This window comes from Diaporthe batatas (genome assembly GCF_019321695.1).
Source record: "Diaporthe batatas strain CRI 302-4 chromosome Unknown Contig00002, whole genome shotgun sequence".
Classification (NCBI taxonomy): Eukaryota; Fungi; Ascomycota; class Sordariomycetes; order Diaporthales; family Diaporthaceae; genus Diaporthe; species Diaporthe batatas.
Window position 1 is genome coordinate 2,074,164 of NW_025408549.1, and position 17,507 is coordinate 2,091,670.

General features: G+C 56.3%; 2 protein-coding genes across 2 annotated transcripts; one reads left to right on the forward strand and one right to left on the reverse strand.

Annotated features, from left to right (window-relative positions):
* Window positions 1-14,016, forward strand: KVR01_001442 (uncharacterized protein; the record flags this gene model as incomplete). The annotated part of the gene is made up of 3 exons (XM_044782804.1): window positions 1-401; window positions 468-5,214; window positions 5,413-14,016. The coding sequence occupies 3 exons, from the start codon at window positions 1-3 to the stop codon at window positions 14,014-14,016; spliced, it is 13,752 nt and encodes a 4,583-aa protein (XP_044649397.1).
* A 379-nt stretch (window positions 14,017-14,395) lies between these two features.
* On the reverse strand, window positions 14,396-15,536 carry KVR01_001326 (uncharacterized protein). The gene has a single exon (XM_044788661.1). The coding sequence runs from the start codon at window positions 15,312-15,314 to the stop codon at window positions 14,430-14,432; it is 885 nt and encodes a 294-aa protein (XP_044649281.1). The 5' UTR covers window positions 15,315-15,536; the 3' UTR covers window positions 14,396-14,429.
* Window positions 15,537-17,507: the final 1,971 nt, after the last annotated feature.

Here is a 17,507-nt window from a genome sequence, read left to right on the forward strand (position 1 = left end):
ATGGGTTCTATCTCAAATATACCAGTGGATCTTGGGAATGCCTCCTCGACAGCCACCACTCGGCTTACTGCGCTGCAGACGGGACTGTTCGCAGCATCTATTTCGCAACCGGGGACCTGGGTTGGCTCACACGTGTTTCCCCTTCCACTGGACATTGACCTTGCACGCTTCAAGTCCGCATGGAGCACCGTCGTGGATCAAAATGAGATCCTGCGGTCACGCATCATATGGGACCAGGGGCAGGCTGAAGTACCAGGCTCAGCAGCGGGAGAAATGCGCCTGGTTGTTCTCGATGAAGAAGAGATCGACTGGGAGGAGAGATTGATGGAAGGGGATGGTGCATTGGCTGTGGTGACGAAAGAATTGAGGACACGTGATATGGGTTTCGGGGAGAAATTGAGGTGAGCTTTGAGACCCCGTATATGAGCAATGACTGAGAGGATATGCTGACCCGCGAGCCTGGACAGCGCATACACAATCTTGAGAATACGGGATGGTCCACTCTTGTTCATCTGGACAATGCATCATGCCCTCTACGACAATTCACATCTACTCCTCCTGGATGATGTTATCCGGTTGTACCACGGGCACCAGAAAAGCCTTTCTGAACGCCCGTCCTTTACCAAGGTCTTCCTCAAAAAGGCGAAGACTGAGGCAGACCGTGCCGCCGCGGCTGCATTTTGGACCAGTGAGCTGAGTGGGTGCGAAGACGCTGCCATTTTCCCATCCGTTTCGGGATTGCCCGCGGCCCAACCACAGACTCGCATAGAAACGCCCTACACATTCCCCGCACCAAAGCGCAGTATAGTCGCGGACGCGACCAACTCCATCCTGATCCAGGCCGCGTGGGCGGCTGTCGTTGCGAAACATACGGCAACGAAGCATGTCGTATTTGGGTGTACGGTCTCAGGGCGGTATGATCCTGAGACAAAGGATGTGGTGGGGCCAACGTTTGCGACTGTGCCGGTAAGGGTGAGGCTCGACGACGAAGACAGGGAAACGCTGTTGCAAAGCCTCGAACACCTCCAAGCGTCGGCGGCAAATGCTAGAGTCTACGAGCAAGTCGGCCTGCAGTTCATCCAGGATCTCAATCCCTCAACAAAAAGAGCCGCATCGTTTCAGAACTTACTGGTTATCCAGCCCAAGAATCATCCTACACCTGCTCCTGTGGTCAAGAAAACAACATTTCCCCGTGATCCATCAAGCAACGGTAAACTTGAGTTTGTCAAGACGCATCTGGACCTCACGCAAACCTACGGTCTTGTCATGGAAGTCACGCCGTCTTCTTCCGGCCAGTGGCTCCTCGTCGCCAAGTACGACGACAGGCTTTTCTCGGCCCAGGAGGTAAAGAGAATATGTTGCCACTTCTCAAAAGCTATCCAGGAGGTCTTCCGGGAGGAGAACAGGGATTTGAGGCTCAGAGAAATTGATATGGTCACGGATATGGACCTTGAGATAATAAAAGGCTTGGCTTCTGAACCCCGAGTTATCCACAGCGCGCAAGACAATGAGAGCCAGCTCCTCCTCCATCAAGAGTTCGAGCGACAGGCCAGGCTCCACCCGAGCTCGATGGCGATTGATGCTTGGGACCTATCTCTTACATATGCGCAACTGGATGCTCATTCCACAGACCTGGCCGAATATCTGCGCTCTTGCCAACAGACGGCGGGCCCTCAGGTCAACCAAGCGTCCCACGTCATTCCCATTTGTTTCTCAAAGTCGGCATACGCCGTGGTAGCCATGCTTGGCATCCTGAAATCAGGAAGTGCATACCTTCCCATCGACGCTGGGTGGCCTGACGAGAGGATTGCAGCTATTCTATCATGTCTGCAGAGCAAGCACAGAAATACACTGGGCCTTGTTTTGTGTGATAGTGAGCAAGAGGCCAAGTTTAGGCGGCGAGGGCTACTGAGGAAAAGCCCCCCGACTACAGTTCTCACCGTTGACAACGGTCTTCTGCGGCACCTTCGTCCATCGACCCATCAACAATCAGCAGGTCTCCAAACGCGTACCTCACATTCACCCCAAACCTCACCCTCTAGCCTGGCATACGTTATCTTCACGTCTGGTTCGACCGGCTCCCCAAAAGGGATTGCAATGTCCCACAAGGCTTGCACCACCAACTTTCGCCATCGCCTGTCTCGTCTGCAGTCCTTTAGCCGCACAACCAGGGTATTGCAGTTCTCCTCATTCGCCTTTGACGTCTCCATCTTCGACATATTCGGCACCCTCTCAGCCGGCGGCTGCGTCGTCATCCCCCATGAGACATTCCGCGTCAACCCCTCGCGGCTCTCGCAGTTTATGACCGAGAAGCGAGTAAACTGGGCCTCCTTGCCGCCCACGTTCGCTGAGCTCCTCAGCCCTCACGAGGCCCCCACATTGGAAACCCTGATTCTGGGTGGCGAGCTGCTCACCAGAGAAGTCATCGCGAGGTGGAAGACCCTTGGGCCGTCCCGGGTCGTCAGGCTTGGGAACGAGCTTGGCCCCTCAGAGACCTGCGTCGCATGTGCGGGCAATTACGATGTGGCCTTGGAAACGGATCCACGGGATCTGGGACGCCCTGTTGGTGGAAACAAGATGTTCCTAGTCGACATGGACGACAGCAGCAGACTAGTGCCAGTCGGGTGTGTCGGGGAGCTGGTCGTCTACGGAGACAGTGTCATGAGTGAGTATCTTGACGATCCAGTGAAGACTGATGAAGCCTTCACGGAGCTGCCTGATGTGTGCACTGTATGGCTTCAAGATGAGCCGCGAAAAAAGGCCTTCAAAACGGGAGACTTGTTCTGGTTGAATGCAGAAGGTCGACTAATGTTCGTCGGGCGCAAAGACCGACAGCTAAAATGGAGGGGTTTCAGGCTGGAGGCCGAGGAGGTAGAGAGCTGTATCAAGCTCGCCGATGGGGTCAATGGCGCTGTTGTCGACTTGACTGCCGTACGTGCTGCAGGCCGGGATGTCGAGAACGCCCAGCACACCGGTCAAGAACTGATAGCTTTCTTCACCTTTGAAGACACGCAATCATCCACAGCCAGAGGGAACGGCCCCAAATTTTCCACCGCACAGGCCAGGATTGTTGACCCTTCAAGCAGTACACAAATCCCCCTGCTGGTTCGGCGGACCAAAGCTCTTGTCAAGGAAAGGCTTCCACACTACATGGCTCCTACGCTCTACGTTCCCATCACGCATATACCGACGACCAGTTCAGGCAAGCAGGATCGAAACCAGCTCCTAAGCCTTGTGGAAATCGCTCCTCTCCAAATAATTCAGGAGATACAGCGAGCATCCCGCTTCGACTCCAGCTCAGCAGAGATGCCGAATGGCCAGCATGTCCAGGACCAGACCCCTTTGAGTCCGACGGAACGCGCACTCAAGACCGCATGGACCAGAATCCTGGGGCTCGTAATCGACGACGGAATCGGGCACACTTCAAACTTTTTCCGCCTCGGCGGGAACAGCATCAAAGCCATCCAGCTCAGTTCACTGGCTTCCAAGATGGGACTGGCGAATCTTACCGTCGCGAGCATCCACGAGTTCCCAACCTTGCGAGGCATGGCGGCGGCGTGCTCAAACGGCACGCAAACAGATCATACCAATGAGCGCAAACCTACTGCTGAGCAAGATGTTAACGTCCTGACGAAGCAGCGGATATGTGCTGCGTTGAGGATCCGCCCAGTTGACGTCGGGGACATCTACCCCTGCACACCCTTGCAGCAAGGGCTGTTGGCCGCCTCCATCCGGCAACCTGGAACCTACGTTGCCAGTAGAATGTGGCGTCTGAGCGGCTATGTCAATTTGCAAGCATTCAGGGAAGCTTGGAACGTTGCCATCAAGTCAAACGAGATTCTCCGCACAAGCATTGCGGAAGACGATGGCAGGTTCTGGCAGGTCTCTATCGCGCAAATCCGCGAGGATGGAACACGACAGGTAGTTGAAGAGAGGGAGATCAGAGGGTTGGAACCCGCTGAAGAGAACAGGGAGAGTGTCCGCAGACTCGGCCTTGATGAGAACCAAAGCGGCCGCAGGCTGTCATTCGTCGAGATTCTGAACGACCAGACCACCGGCCAAAAGTACTTCAAATGGACGATTCATCATGCTGTTTATGATGCCTGGGTCCTCTCCATGGTATGGTCGCAGGTCAAGCACTTCTATGAGTTGATCATCACGGGTCATACCCCAGGCCTTCAAATCCCGCCCCATCTCACATTCGGCGACTTCGTCAGGAAGACGTATCCAGCCAATATCCCGACGCCTACAGCGCGTTTCTGGCAGGACTATCTCTCCGCCTCAGAGCCCTGGCCGGCCTTCCCTACCGCTCCAATATCGAACAGCTCGGTGGCACAGACAGACAGTGTCACCTCCACACACATCGACCTGAGTCTTGTCAGCATACCAGGCGTCACGGAGGCGTCTCTGATCCGGGCAGCCTGGGCATGGGTACAGTCCCTCCACCTCGGCGTGGACGACGTAGTCTTCGGGGTCACGCTCTCCGGCCGGACCGCACCCGGGGCCAGCACCGTCGTCGGGCCCACCATCACAACCGTCCCAGTCCGCGTCGCCGTGTCCCAGAGCATGCGGATAACAGACTTCCTGTCCCGCGTGCAGCAGGAGGCGAACGCGATGGTGAGATACGAGCACACCGGCCTGCCCACGATCAGGGACCTGGGCGAGTCCGCCAGCTGGGCCTGTGGCTTCCGCAACCTCCTGGTGGTCCAGGACAACCGCGGCCAGCCGGCCTTTGCGTGGGACGGTGTGGAGGCCGTCAGCGCCGATACCGACATCCGGCACCCGGTGCCGCTCGTCTTGGAGTGTGACCTCGAGGACTCGGGCCTGACCATGCACGCTATCTTCGACTCGAAGTTCATCAGCAGGGGTGAGGTGGAGTTCCTGCTCGCGCACCTGGGCAGGGCCGTGGAGTCGCTCTCGCAGCAGGCATTGGCTCAGCCGTCTTCGCCCGGTGAACGGGTCCTAGGCGATATCGACTTCTTGTCCAAGATGGACGAGGCCTGGATAACGGACTGGAACCAGGAGGCGAAGCCGTCGGCGGACCGGCTCATCCACGAGGTTTTCAGCGAGCGGGCGAGGCAGTGTGGGGCTAATAGCGCTGTCGATGCGTGGGACGTACATTTCACCTACCAGGAACTCGATGATGCGAGCGACGCGGTCGCGGTGTACCTCATTCAGCAAGGACTGGCCAAACCCGGAGATCTCATTGCCCTGGTAAGCTTCATTTCCTCTAAGCCCAATTCTTATTTCTTCTAACCCCGATCAATGCCCAAATTTCGTGTTCCTGCGCTCCTTTACAATATTCGAAGTCGCACACACCATCTCTTTTTTTCTCTCTTGGTTCCGGCTTAGCGTTGAGCAAGGGAGAGTACTCTGCATAGAAACCAACTACTGACCACCGCCGCCCGGAAGTGCTTCGATAAATCAGGCTGGGCTGTTTTGGCCATGTTGTCCGTCTGGAAAGCGGGATGTGGGTTTGTCCCGCTTGATCTGAATCACCCAAGATCAAGGTCAGAGGAGATCATCAGCGCCACGCGGGCAAAGGTGGCCCTGTGCTCAACGTCTCGACTGGAGCAGTCGAAAGGCCTGCTACCCAGTGTCGTGCTGGCTCTGGACCACGACTCGCTGGCGAAGATGAGGCTTTCCAACGAAAAGGCCGGAAACGGCGGGCGCCTACCCTCGGCACAGCTTTCACGGCCTGTTACACCTCGTGACATCTGTTACGTCTTGTTCACGTCGGGCAGCACCGGCCGTCCTAAGGGGGTTGTACTGGAACACGCTTCAGTGTGCACTTCCCTCCTCGGCCATGCGGCCCCCATGAACGTCGACTCGGAATCTCGGGTGCTACAATTTGCAGCGTACACCTTTGATACTTCTATCGGCGAGATATTTACCGCTCTCCTCGTGGGGGCCACATTGTGTGTGCCGTCTGACGTTCAGCGGATGAATTCCCTGGCCGAGTTTATCAATGATAAATATGTGTCTTTCATCTGGCTCACGCCGACTGTCGCAGGCTTCCTTGACCCGCAGACAGTGCCCGGAGTGAAAGCCATGGTTATTGGCGGCGAGCCAGGCAGCGCTGCGCTTTTCGAGGCGTGGATTGCGAATGGGACCTCGATTGTCTATGGATATGGCCCCACAGAGACTTCTATCACGGTCACGTTGGATCTCAGTGTCACGGCGAAGACTGATCCGGCAAAGATTGGCTGGCCGATTTGTGCAAGCACCTGGGTTGTTGATCCCGACCAACACTCGAGGCTCTTGCCAGTAGGCTGCGTCGGGGAGTTGGTAGTAAGCGGGCCGACTGTGGGGCGAGGCTATCTCGATGAGCTCAGGACCTCCTTTGCCTTTGGGGAGATCCCGGATGCGTGGGAGAACCTGGCACACCGTGGAAATTCCGAGTCCTCCGGGCAGCGAGAGCGATTCTACAAGACTGGGGATCTTGTCCGGTACGATGTTACTGGCAACATTGTCTTTGTTGGGAGGAAGGACGACCAAGTCAAAGTCCGCGGCCAGAGGATCGAACTTTCTGAAATCACGGATCGCATCAACCAGATCCTCGGTGAGCGGTGTTCCAGCTTCGTCGAGAAAACTGAAATCAGTAACCCTGAGCTGGCCGGAGACGCGGAGACCCGCCTTGTCGCCTTCTTCACTCTTCCACCGCTCGAAGGAGACCAAGGCGACGAGGAAGGCCGGGAACACTGGGACATATTTTGTCATCCATCACCAGCTACCATTGAAATCATCACAGACATCGAAACAAAGCTTCGAGCCCAGTTGCCTTCCTACATGGTACCCTCTCTATGGGTGCCGCTTCGGTCCATCCCCCTCACCACATCCGGCAAGATCGATCGCAACAAGGTGAAGACGGGACTGTTGCAAGTCATCGACAAATTCGGCTGCGGAGCTTTCATGCCCGAGAGCAACCAGCCCAAGGCAGAACCGCGGGAAGAGCTGGAGAGGCAGCTCCGGGATATGTGGAGCGCAGTTTTGGGGCTTCGTGCCGACCAGATAGGGATCCACGACAGTTTCTTGCGCCTCGGCGGCGACTCGCTGAAAGCCATTGTCCTGGCCCGCGCGGCCCGCAGAGCCGGCTACCATCTCAGTGTTGCGGATATCTTCCTGCGCCCGGTCCTTTCGGAGATGGCTGACCTCATGCGGGACTCGATGACTTCTTCGACATCTGTTGAGCAGGGAGAGAGGGTGTCCCAGAATATCGACGATATCCCCCTATTCAGCATGCTTGCCGGAGACATCGAAGCCATCAAGAAAAATGCTTCAGCCCAATGTGGGATAACATTGGACGACATTGAAGACATCTACCCCTGCACAGCAATGCAGATCGGCATGGTCGTAGCGTCCTCTCTGAGTGATGGCGACGAAGGCGGCGAGCCAGCCAGCCTCTATCTTCTTCGCAGACATATCGTTTTCGAGTCAGCGGCTGCGTGCGATACCTTCTCCGCCGCCTGGGCGGCCGTGAGAAGCAGGAAACCGATTCTGCGAACGTGCGTCATTCAGCACCAGTCAACATTCTACCAAGTGGTCGTCAAAGACGACGCCGACTTATCATGCCAGCCACCAGGCCCAGAGACTGGGATTTACCGCAGACTACTAGCAGACTTTCGAACTGTGACCGCCAATGAATGCGAAATTTCCCTGCATCATGCAGTTTACGACGCTGTTCTCCTCCCGCACCTGCTCCAAGAGATCCGCCATGAGTACCTCCGACTCAACTCCGGCCCCACGGCTCCTCTGGTACAATCCTCGAGCACGGTTCCCTTCCGAAACTTCATCCACTACCTCGAAAACTATGATGAAAAGGCTGCATACTCCTTCTGGTCAGAATATCTTCCATCGTCGGGTGACAGAGACAAGATAGCCCAAGAGACCTTCCCACCCACACCCCAGCAATCGCCCCTTTCCGACCAACAGCCGACCGGTGCAGCAACAGTGGAGTTTGTTCGACACTTCACCGGCGGTCCTGCCATCGAGAGCAAGACGTATTTTGGAACTACACTGGCAAACATCATCAACGCGGCCTGGGCCGCGGTCGTCGCCCGGCACACCGGCGCAGAGGATTTGGTGCTGGGCAACACCCTGTCGGGGCGAGACGTGGTCCTCGAGAACAGTCCTAACGGCGCCCTCATCGATGGACCGACCCTTACAACAGTGCCTGTGAGGTTCCAAGTGGGCCGTGACAAGCCAGTCTCGGAACTTCTCCGCGAGGCACAGCGCGACGCCGCGCAGATCCGCAAGCACCAGCACTTGGGCATGGCGAAGATTGCAAAGGCTGGGAATTGCAAGTTCGGAACGCTGCTGGTCGTCCAGACGCTGACTGAAGACATTGCCACCGACAGCGACGATGTTCTCGCACCTCTGGAGAACCTCCCCGGACTTCGCGGGTTCCATGGTGGAGGGAGCAGTGTACCACAGGAATATCCTCTGGTCTTGGAATGTCTGGTGAACAAGACGCACTTGACTGGCGTTCGGGCTTACTATGACGAACGAGCAATCCAAGGTTTCAACGTCGCACACCTCCTGGCTCACTTAGAACGCTCTATCCGAACACTGATAGCACCGAGTAAGCAGAACCTCAAATTGGGCGATATTGATCTTGTGACGAATACCGATGTTTCGCAATTGACGGCGTGGAACTCGAAGCCGCACGAGAAATCCCAGACAACACTGCTGGACCTCTTTTTGGACAGGGTGGGGTCACAGCCCGGGCACGATGCTATCTATTCGACGGGACTCTCGCTCTCCTATGAGGAACTCGACCGGTACTCCAGCCTCGCTGCATGTAATATCGCCGAGCGCCTTGGAGCTCCTCGCGAGGACCGCCAGACACCATTCGTCATTGCTGTTTGCTATGAGAAGAGCGTCTGTGCTATCGTCAGCATCTTGGCAGTCATGAAACTTGGAGCCGCCTATGTACCGCTTGACCCGTCCAGCCCACACAGCCGTCTGGAGATGATCCTCGACGACGTGAAGCCCTCTGCTATCGTCTGCTCGCCGAGACAGGCACAAAGGTTCTCGGGCAAATTATCCCACCCCAACATCATTCTAGTCGGCAGTGATATCCACGAACAGGCCCGCGTTGGAGGTGCCGAGAGCACGGTCAGCCGGAGCTACCCAGTCACGCCAGAGTCCCTCGCGTACATTTTCTTCACGTCCGGGTCCACCGGGCGTCCCAAGGGGGTCATGGTCCCCCACAGCGCCATCTGCACGAGTATCCTCGCCTTCTCGCCGGTCGTCAGGCTGTCGCAGGACAGCCGCGTGCTGCAGTTCTCGTCGTTCTGCTTCGACGCCAGCGTCGGCGAGATCTTTGCCACGCTGAGCGCAGGGGGTTGCGTCTGCCTGCCCGACGACGAGGAGCGGCTCGCCGATGTCTCGGGGTTCATGAACGAGGCCAGGGTCAACTGGGCCTTCCTGACCCCCGTCACGCTCCGCGTCATCACCCCGGACGACGTACCGCTGCTCCGGGTGCTCGTCGTCGGCGGGGAGCCGCTGCCGCCGTCGCTGTTCAAGACGTGGGCCGCGCGCCCAGACAGGCTGCAGCTGATGGAGGCGTATGGCCCGACTGAGTGTTGTGTGTTTTCCACGATGAATACGACCGTCACCCCAGACACCCACCCTCAGGACATGGGGTTTGCCCTTGGCGGCGCGACTTGGGTTGTCGACTCTGCTGACTACCACCGGCTCGCCCCTGTCGGCTGTGTGGGGGAGCTCGTCATATCGGGAAACACCGTCGCTGCGGGATACCACAACCTGCCAGCCCACAGCGCGTCTGGCTTCCTGGATGAGAGTCCGGGATGGGCAGAGTTGTTCCCAGAACACGCAGCGGGACGCATGTACCGCACTGGTGACCTCGTCCGCTTCAACCACGACGGCAGCATTCGCTACGTCGCAAGGAAGGACAACCAAGTCAACCTGCGAGGCATGCGGATAGAGCTTGGCGAGATCGAGTACCACCTGGCACGCTCGGCAGCTGGTAGCAAGGCGGCACCCATCGTCGTGATTGCCAACACGCCAAATCACGGTGAAGAAACCAAAGAGAAGGCATTCCTGGCCTGCTTCTTCGTGGTGGAGCTAGCGGGCAAGATTGCGCCGGAACCTCTACGGATGACGAAGCAGCGCAGGGAGGTAGTGCAGTCCATCGTGTCGTATATGCAGGACAAGGTACCGAGTCACATGATTCCGACCGTGTTCATTCCGCTCCCCGGGTTCCCGGAGAACACCTCTGGAAAGGTGGAGCGACGGGTCCTGGTGGAGGACATACTGGGCGGATTCGACGAAGACGACTTCAAGCACTACAGCGTTTCTGTCACGACGCAGGCACCGGATACTGCGCGCAAAATGACTCCCAACGAACAGAAACTGCGACAGGTCTGGTCGCAGCTACTTGGGGTCGATTCCGGCATTATCAAGCCTGACGACAGCTTTTTGAGGCTGGGCGGCGATTCTGTCGACGTGATCCGGATGGTCACTACGCTCCGCCAAGAAGGCTGGCATCTCAGCCCTGTGGAGACACTCGCGGACCCGAGGTTGTCATCGGTTGCTTCTAAGATAAAATTGGTTACCAAGCACGCGGCGACGGCCGGTCTTGCGAGGACCACACCCTTCTCGTTGTTGCGGCGTCTACCCGGCACAGTCGATGTAGAGAGACTGACAGCTGCTGCGGAAACGCAGTGCTCGGTGCCGCGGGGCATGATCGAGGACATATACCCGTGTACCGCTCTCCAAGAGGGCCTGCTGACGATTAGCGAGAAGGTCCCGGGGTCATATTTCTACCGCCAAGCCTGGTCTCTTGACGAGGGTGTCGATGTTGACCGCCTCCTCGCGGCATATCGCGGCTTGTGCAAGGCTCATCCCATCCTGCGCACTAGAATTATTCGCGGCGACGACGACCGCGCATACCAGGTGGTTCTACGGGAAGATTTTAAGATCGTTTCTGGGTCAAGTGACGCAGAGGACGCACCGTGTCGAAAACATGGCAGCTTGGTTGGCAAACCACTTCACTGGGTGTCGATCACCCTCTCGGGACCGACCGTGGCTTCCAAATATTTGAAGCAATTCGTGAGAACCATTCACCATGCACTCTATGACGCATGGTCCTTGGTCAACCTTGAGACAGAGCTAAATGAGAGATACATGGCAGCGGAAGCATTTGTGCCGCCCAAGACGACAGATTATACGCAGTTCATCAGGTACATCACAGAAGACAGCTCGGCACTTCCGGACGAGTACTGGAAACAGCATCTGGATGGTGCAAGGAGAACTCTATGGCCAGCGGTGCCCCACGGGCTCGAACCCCAGACAAACATCTGTGTTACAAAAACGTTTCAGCTGGAATGGAGCAAGTCTCGAACCAGCATCCAGAATTATACCAAGGCGTCAGTGGCGCATCTGGCCTGGGCCCTGTTGCTGGGCAAGCACTCAAACGAGACGGATGTCACGTTCGGCCTCACCCTCAGCGGCCGTGATGCGCCCGTCGAGGGCATCGAACGGATGACTGGCCCTACAAATCTGACCGTTCCAATTCGGTACCGGCTATCCGACAGCAATGGCCGTGCGCCCAGTATCGCGGAGATGCTCGAATCGGTTCAGAACCAGACGAGAGAAAAGAACAGATTCCAGCACCACGGCATGAAGAACATCGCGCGCGTGAGCCCCGATGCCCGCGCCGCCTGCGACTTCAGGAGCCTCCTTGTGATCCAGCCTGCACGGCAGCTGCAGCAATGGGCGGAGTCAAGGAACAAGATACTCAAGGAAGTTCTCGACGACGGCCCGGCCCTGGTGCATCCCTACGCTATCATCGTGGAACTTTGCTTCCAGAGCCACAGCGATGGTGTGGGAGTATGGGTTCACTACGATGATCGCCTCCTGAGTGGGCCGCAGGTCGACCTCATTGTCCGTCAGCTTCACCGAACCTTGGAGGCGTTGGTGTCCAGCGAGCCATCCACGAGCATCGACGCTCTGGACCTCACCGACGAGATGAGCCTTGGTCAAATGAAGCGGTTCCACGAAGACACGTGCAACAGTCCTGCAGAGACCAGTATCGTCTCCTTGGTCAGCCACCAGCTGACGTTGAACGCGACTGCACTAGCGATCTCTGCATGGGACGGTGAGATGACATATGCAGACTTGGACATCCTATCGTCCGGACTCGCCACATATTTGAGAGACACGCTGAGATTGAAACCCGAAAGTACAACTGCTATATGCCTCGAGAAGTCTGTGTGGGCTGTTGTCGCCATGCTCGCCATCATGAAGGCTGGAGGTGCATACGCGCCAGTCGACCCGTCCGCACCAGATGCCTACAAGGCAATGCTGCTCGACCAAATAGCCGCTGACACCAAGGGCAGTATTGTGCTTGCGTCGGAAGGGCAGTCGGAATCCATCAAGAAACTTGTCCGTCCGGGAACCCAGGTGTTGACCATCACAAAGTCCATGATATCTAGCCTCCCCTCGTCACCAGACGGGCTGAACATGGCAACACCGGGCTCAGCCGCCTACGTCTTATTCACGTCGGGAAGCACGGGTGTTTCCAAGGGGGTCGTCATGGAGCACCGTTCCGCATGCACGAGCATCCTCGCCCACGGCGCCAAGTGCAAGTTCAGCCCGTCGACCCGTGCCCTGCAGTTCGCCGCATTTACCTTCGACGCCTCCATCATGGAGGTCTGGACCACCCTTGCATTCGGAGGCTGCATCTGCATGCCCTCGGAGTCTCAGAGGGTCGATAACCTGGAGCAGTACATGCAGGACTCACGGGTCACCTGGGCCTTCCTGACACCCACCGTCAGCAGCCTGGTGCGGAAGGACAAGGTGCCGTCCCTGAACAGCTTGGTCCTGGGCGGCGAGGCGCTCACAGATGCCAACATTCAGAAGTGGGCCGCAACTGCCAAGCACGAGCCTGGTAACTCCAGCCACGAACTGCAGTTGATGAACGGCTACGGGCCAACAGAGTGCTGCGTCTTCACCTGCGTCAACGCCAACGTGACCCGCGCCTCGGACCCCCGCGACGTCGGCCGCGCCACCGGAGTGTCCGCCTGGGTCGTGGACCCAAACGACCACAACAGGCTGATGCCCCTCACTTGCCCCGGGGAGCTCGTCATAATCGGGTCGACCCTCGCGCGCGGGTACCTCGGCGACGCAGCCAAGACGGAGCAGGCCTTTGTGTACCCGCGCTGGTCAGCAGCCGTCCTGGGGGGCAAGGCGAGGGCGTACCGCACGGGGGACCTGGCCTCCTGTGGCCTGGACGGGCATATCATGATACTCGGGCGCATCGATTCCCAGATCAAGCTGAACGGGATGAGAGTTGAGCTGGGCGAGATCGAGAACGCGCTGCTCTCCTGCGTGTCTGACGTGGCAGCTCAGGTCGAGGTGATGGTCGTCAACGAGCCCGAGCCGTCCGCGTCATCCGATGGAGGTGGTGTCGTGGCATTTATGGCGTTTGGGGGTGCTCAAAAGTCACTGGTTGACATCCCTGCCGTCGTAGGGAAATTGTCTTCGCAAATGGCCGCTCGTCTGCCGAAGTATATGATTCCGAATGACTTCATTGCCGTCTCGCGGTTTCCGACCACAACAGCGGGCAAGGTCGATCGTCGCGCACTGCGCCAGCTCATCAAAGATCCCGAAAATTCCGCCTGCCAGATCAACATCATCCACCGGGAGACGTCTGTCTCGGCAAGAACCAGCACCAAGACACAGGCCGGGGATGATGGTATCCAAGACGCACGCGAGCTGGCCCTGCGCGATCTGTGGGCCGAGACTCTCCGCATCGAGGACTCAGGTGCCATCACGAGACACGATGACTTCTTCATGCTGGGAGGGGAGAGCATCCGGGCCATCCGGCTGGTTGCAGCTGCGAGAGAGCGGTATGGCATGTTCTTGACTGTGGATCGAATTTTCCGGCACCCTGTCCTGGCGGATATGGCGGCGCAAATGAGCGAAATTGTGGAGTTGGACGGAGGGGTACAAGATGAGCCGTTTGATTTGCTGGATGATGGATGGTGATGAATGGTGATGATAATACTTATGATTGTTGCTGTTTGTATAGGCGTTTGATTGCCCTTGCTGTACATGGTGGGATGCTTAACCTGTGTACATGCTCATTCTTATCAAGCAATCTATACGCGCGCCTTCGCACGTCTTTTGAGAGATCGAGCCATTCGAAGGCTACATACATAGGTGAACTACACGACTGAATGTTTTTGTGCCTTTTCATTCTTCGGGTTTTCACCTTCCCTCTTCGGAGCAAGAAGTAACAAGGGTAATATCAATTGATGGAACGACGAAAATACTCGAACTGCGGTACCGGAATTCCAGTACCACTCATAATAACGCGGGAGTCCTAGGTTCCGAACCGCCGCGACCTCAAGCCGCAGGCCTCGAGCTGCAGAACCGCGTGTCAGCATAGAACGATTCGGTCAGGCTTGGAAAACCTTTTTCTCGCCATTTGCCGTGCCATGCGACCCTCTTTCACCCTTCTCGCCATCTTCTGCCCCACGCCCTCGGTTCTGACCCCATCGAGGCCCCAGCAGGACAAATTCCTTCCAGCCCGTCCTCTCCAGCCTCTGTCCCTCACTCCCATCCCCCACCACCGACCTTGCCGTCTCGAGCAGGAGGAATATCATCAGAAGCAGACTGGTCGCCCCGAAAATTGCCAAGGTGAAGAAGACCCAGGCACCGCTCCCCGTACGCCAGGCAATCAGTCCGCCAACGACAGGGGCCAGGACGGTGCCCACGTTTGCCGCACTGATGGCCGGCCCAACCATGGTGCCCCTCTGGGCTGGGATGCACACATCACTGACAACGCCATATGTGATGCTCGCACAGGCGGCGACACCCAGGGCTGACACCGCTCGCAGCAGGATGAGCGCGACGTAGGACCTGTTTCCCGAGATATCGTTGATGGCGAGGCCCAAGCTTGCCACGGTAAAGATGATATAAGTGACGATGCTGATGAGCCGCCTGCCATGAGCGTCGGCGGCCGGGGCGAAGAAGGCGGGCATGACTGCCTGGACGACGACGTAGAGGGTGAGCGTGAGGTTGATAGCCTGGGCGGAGGAGCGGTACTGTGACTGCAGGAGGGGGAGGAGGGGCAGGTAGACATTGGCACTCAGCGGTGAGGCAATGCTAGCTATGCCTAGGATGGCGGTGAGAATATGACGGTGCCTGGCCGAAAACACTGGGTAGGGCTTCGAGGCATCTTGGCTTGTCGTCGTTGCCTTGGGTGAGTTGGCTGCACTTGGGGTGCCGGCATTGTCACCCTGAGCGAGTGGTTCACCGGATTCTGTGACGCATTGAGCCATACCGCGTGCAAAAATCAAGAATTCGGCTCAGAAAGTGTCGCGAACGAGACATGGAGGGCGCGGAGCCAGCAGAGGGCGGCTCTTGACATGGGCCTGGAGGTCTCATTAGGACCCTCGGGCGCCAACAGCAGGAGCGCTAACCGGATTTTATGACAAGGATTCTAGAAGAGGGTTTCAAGTAACAATTTAGAATCAATAATAAGACCGAGGAGGCCATTCACCATAGCTCGAGAAATAGTTTCCCATCTCAATACAACCCATCACGTCTTCTACACTCATTGAGAAAATGACCCTTGCATGTACAGGCTACTCACCTCCGGCATATCCTAAGCCAGTCAGAGTCTGGCCAGAGAATGTGAGGAGAGACTTTCGTGGAGTGAGATGGACACAGTGATTCACACAGGCATTTGTTTGAAAAGAAAAGATTCGATAGCTCCTCTGCTGAGTACATACCTAGGTACTTAAGTATATTCAACTGGACTTAAGGTCTTAGGCGCTCTTGCTTCTGTTTCTTCCTCCGATCCTAACTCCAACAAATCTTCAGATCAAAGGCGTCACACATGCACAACAGAAATCAGAATCACACATGTTTAGCTGACTGAACATCTCCAAAATGTCTTCTCAATTAGAACCGTCTACTCCACTTTACCCTCTGCCAAGGGGTTTTCCACCTCCCCCTCCGATTCAGCCACCTCCGCCTAGGCCCAGCGGCCCCCACCACCACATCAACCTGCATTTGAGTTACCACCAAGGCCTCCCCCAAGGTAGACACCAAATTTTCAAAGGTACCGCACTATAAAGCGGCCTTTACATTGTTGGCAGCCTACTTCGGCAGTTCAGGTACAGTTTCTATCTCACGCCTCACTACTTGGAAAATCAGGTTTATTTGGTGGGCTGCAAACTTCATTGAGGGGGGCTGAGAAAAGGTACTTACTTAGATGAGTACGTAAATGCAGTGAAATAATAGAAACAGTTCCGTGATTTGCTGGTACTAGAAATGCCCATGAATCCCATGATAGTAACCCCTCTATTTCTGTATTCCATGAAGTATTGCGTCTTTCCTAACATGTCCAACCGCCCGTGCGAAGTTATGTTATAGCAGCAGCGTTATCTTGACCGTTCCTAATACTCGCTGTTGTCTTTCATTTGACTTCTCAAAGGAGTGCCATGTGCGAGCATGATGACTGGTCACGGTGAAGGCTGTCAGTACTGACTCCTCCAGCTGCAAAGAGAGGAGGAAAGTGCTGCTGTCCAATGTGTTGAGATTGGTAATGGTGACGCCGAAGTTTTGTCTTATCACTACTGAGTCTTGCAACCTGGGCTCGTACACTTTCAAGAATTCAGTGAGTAGCAAATCAATCTATAGAACATGCTTGGATCTCATCATGATTTGGGATTGAACGAATTGAGTGACTGAAAATCCTTGGAGAGAGTCTCTGTGACCAATGCCATTGGGGAAAGTATTTGAATACCGTCCTGGCACGAGTTCCTGGTTCAACTACTTGAGCTTCAAGGCGTCGGGATCAGCAACTGATATCAGGACCAGGAAACCATGGTCAAGACAAAGAGACCGTATTGGAATCGAGCACATTAAGGCATACCACACATCAAGGCCTACAGTACACCAAGCCAACGGCCTGGTGTTGCCGAGGGAGTACAACCGAGCCGAGTCGCCCGACCATGTTCTGACAGATCCAATACACATCAATGAGAGTCCAGTAGCTGGAAAACATATCATTCTGCACCCAAGTCGCTAAGTGGGATACTATCAGAGATACCCTTGGAAGATTATAGCTAACCTTCACAGCACTACCAGCGCTGAAGCCGCACAGGGAGCCAGCAAGGATACCAACAGCCGACACAGCCCCGGTGTGGGCATCGCGGCCCACCAACGAACGACGATCTCAGATGCGAGTTACATCGCATACAATCTTCATATCAAAGTCCTCTCAAGCCGTCGAATTTTGGATCATACCGGTGTGTCAGTGCCAAAAAAGAAAGAGGCTTGAGTAGTCCAGGACTTCAGCAAGCACAGCATGCCTAAATGCAGTTGGTGCGGTGGTCACCCTATCAAACCAACCGCGCTTTACGAACAGGTTGCTTGCCCTGGTTGGTGTATGGGTGACCGTGTCCCATGTTGGAAGTGCGGGAACAACCCAATGTTGATGCGGCAGGCTTGTTTTGAATGCTTGA

Excerpts from the sequence above, each read along its gene's own strand:
- KVR01_001326 (XM_044788661.1), bottom strand. The coding sequence starts at position 15,314 with ATGGCTCAATGCGTCACAGAATCCGGTGAACCACTCGCTCAGGGTGAC.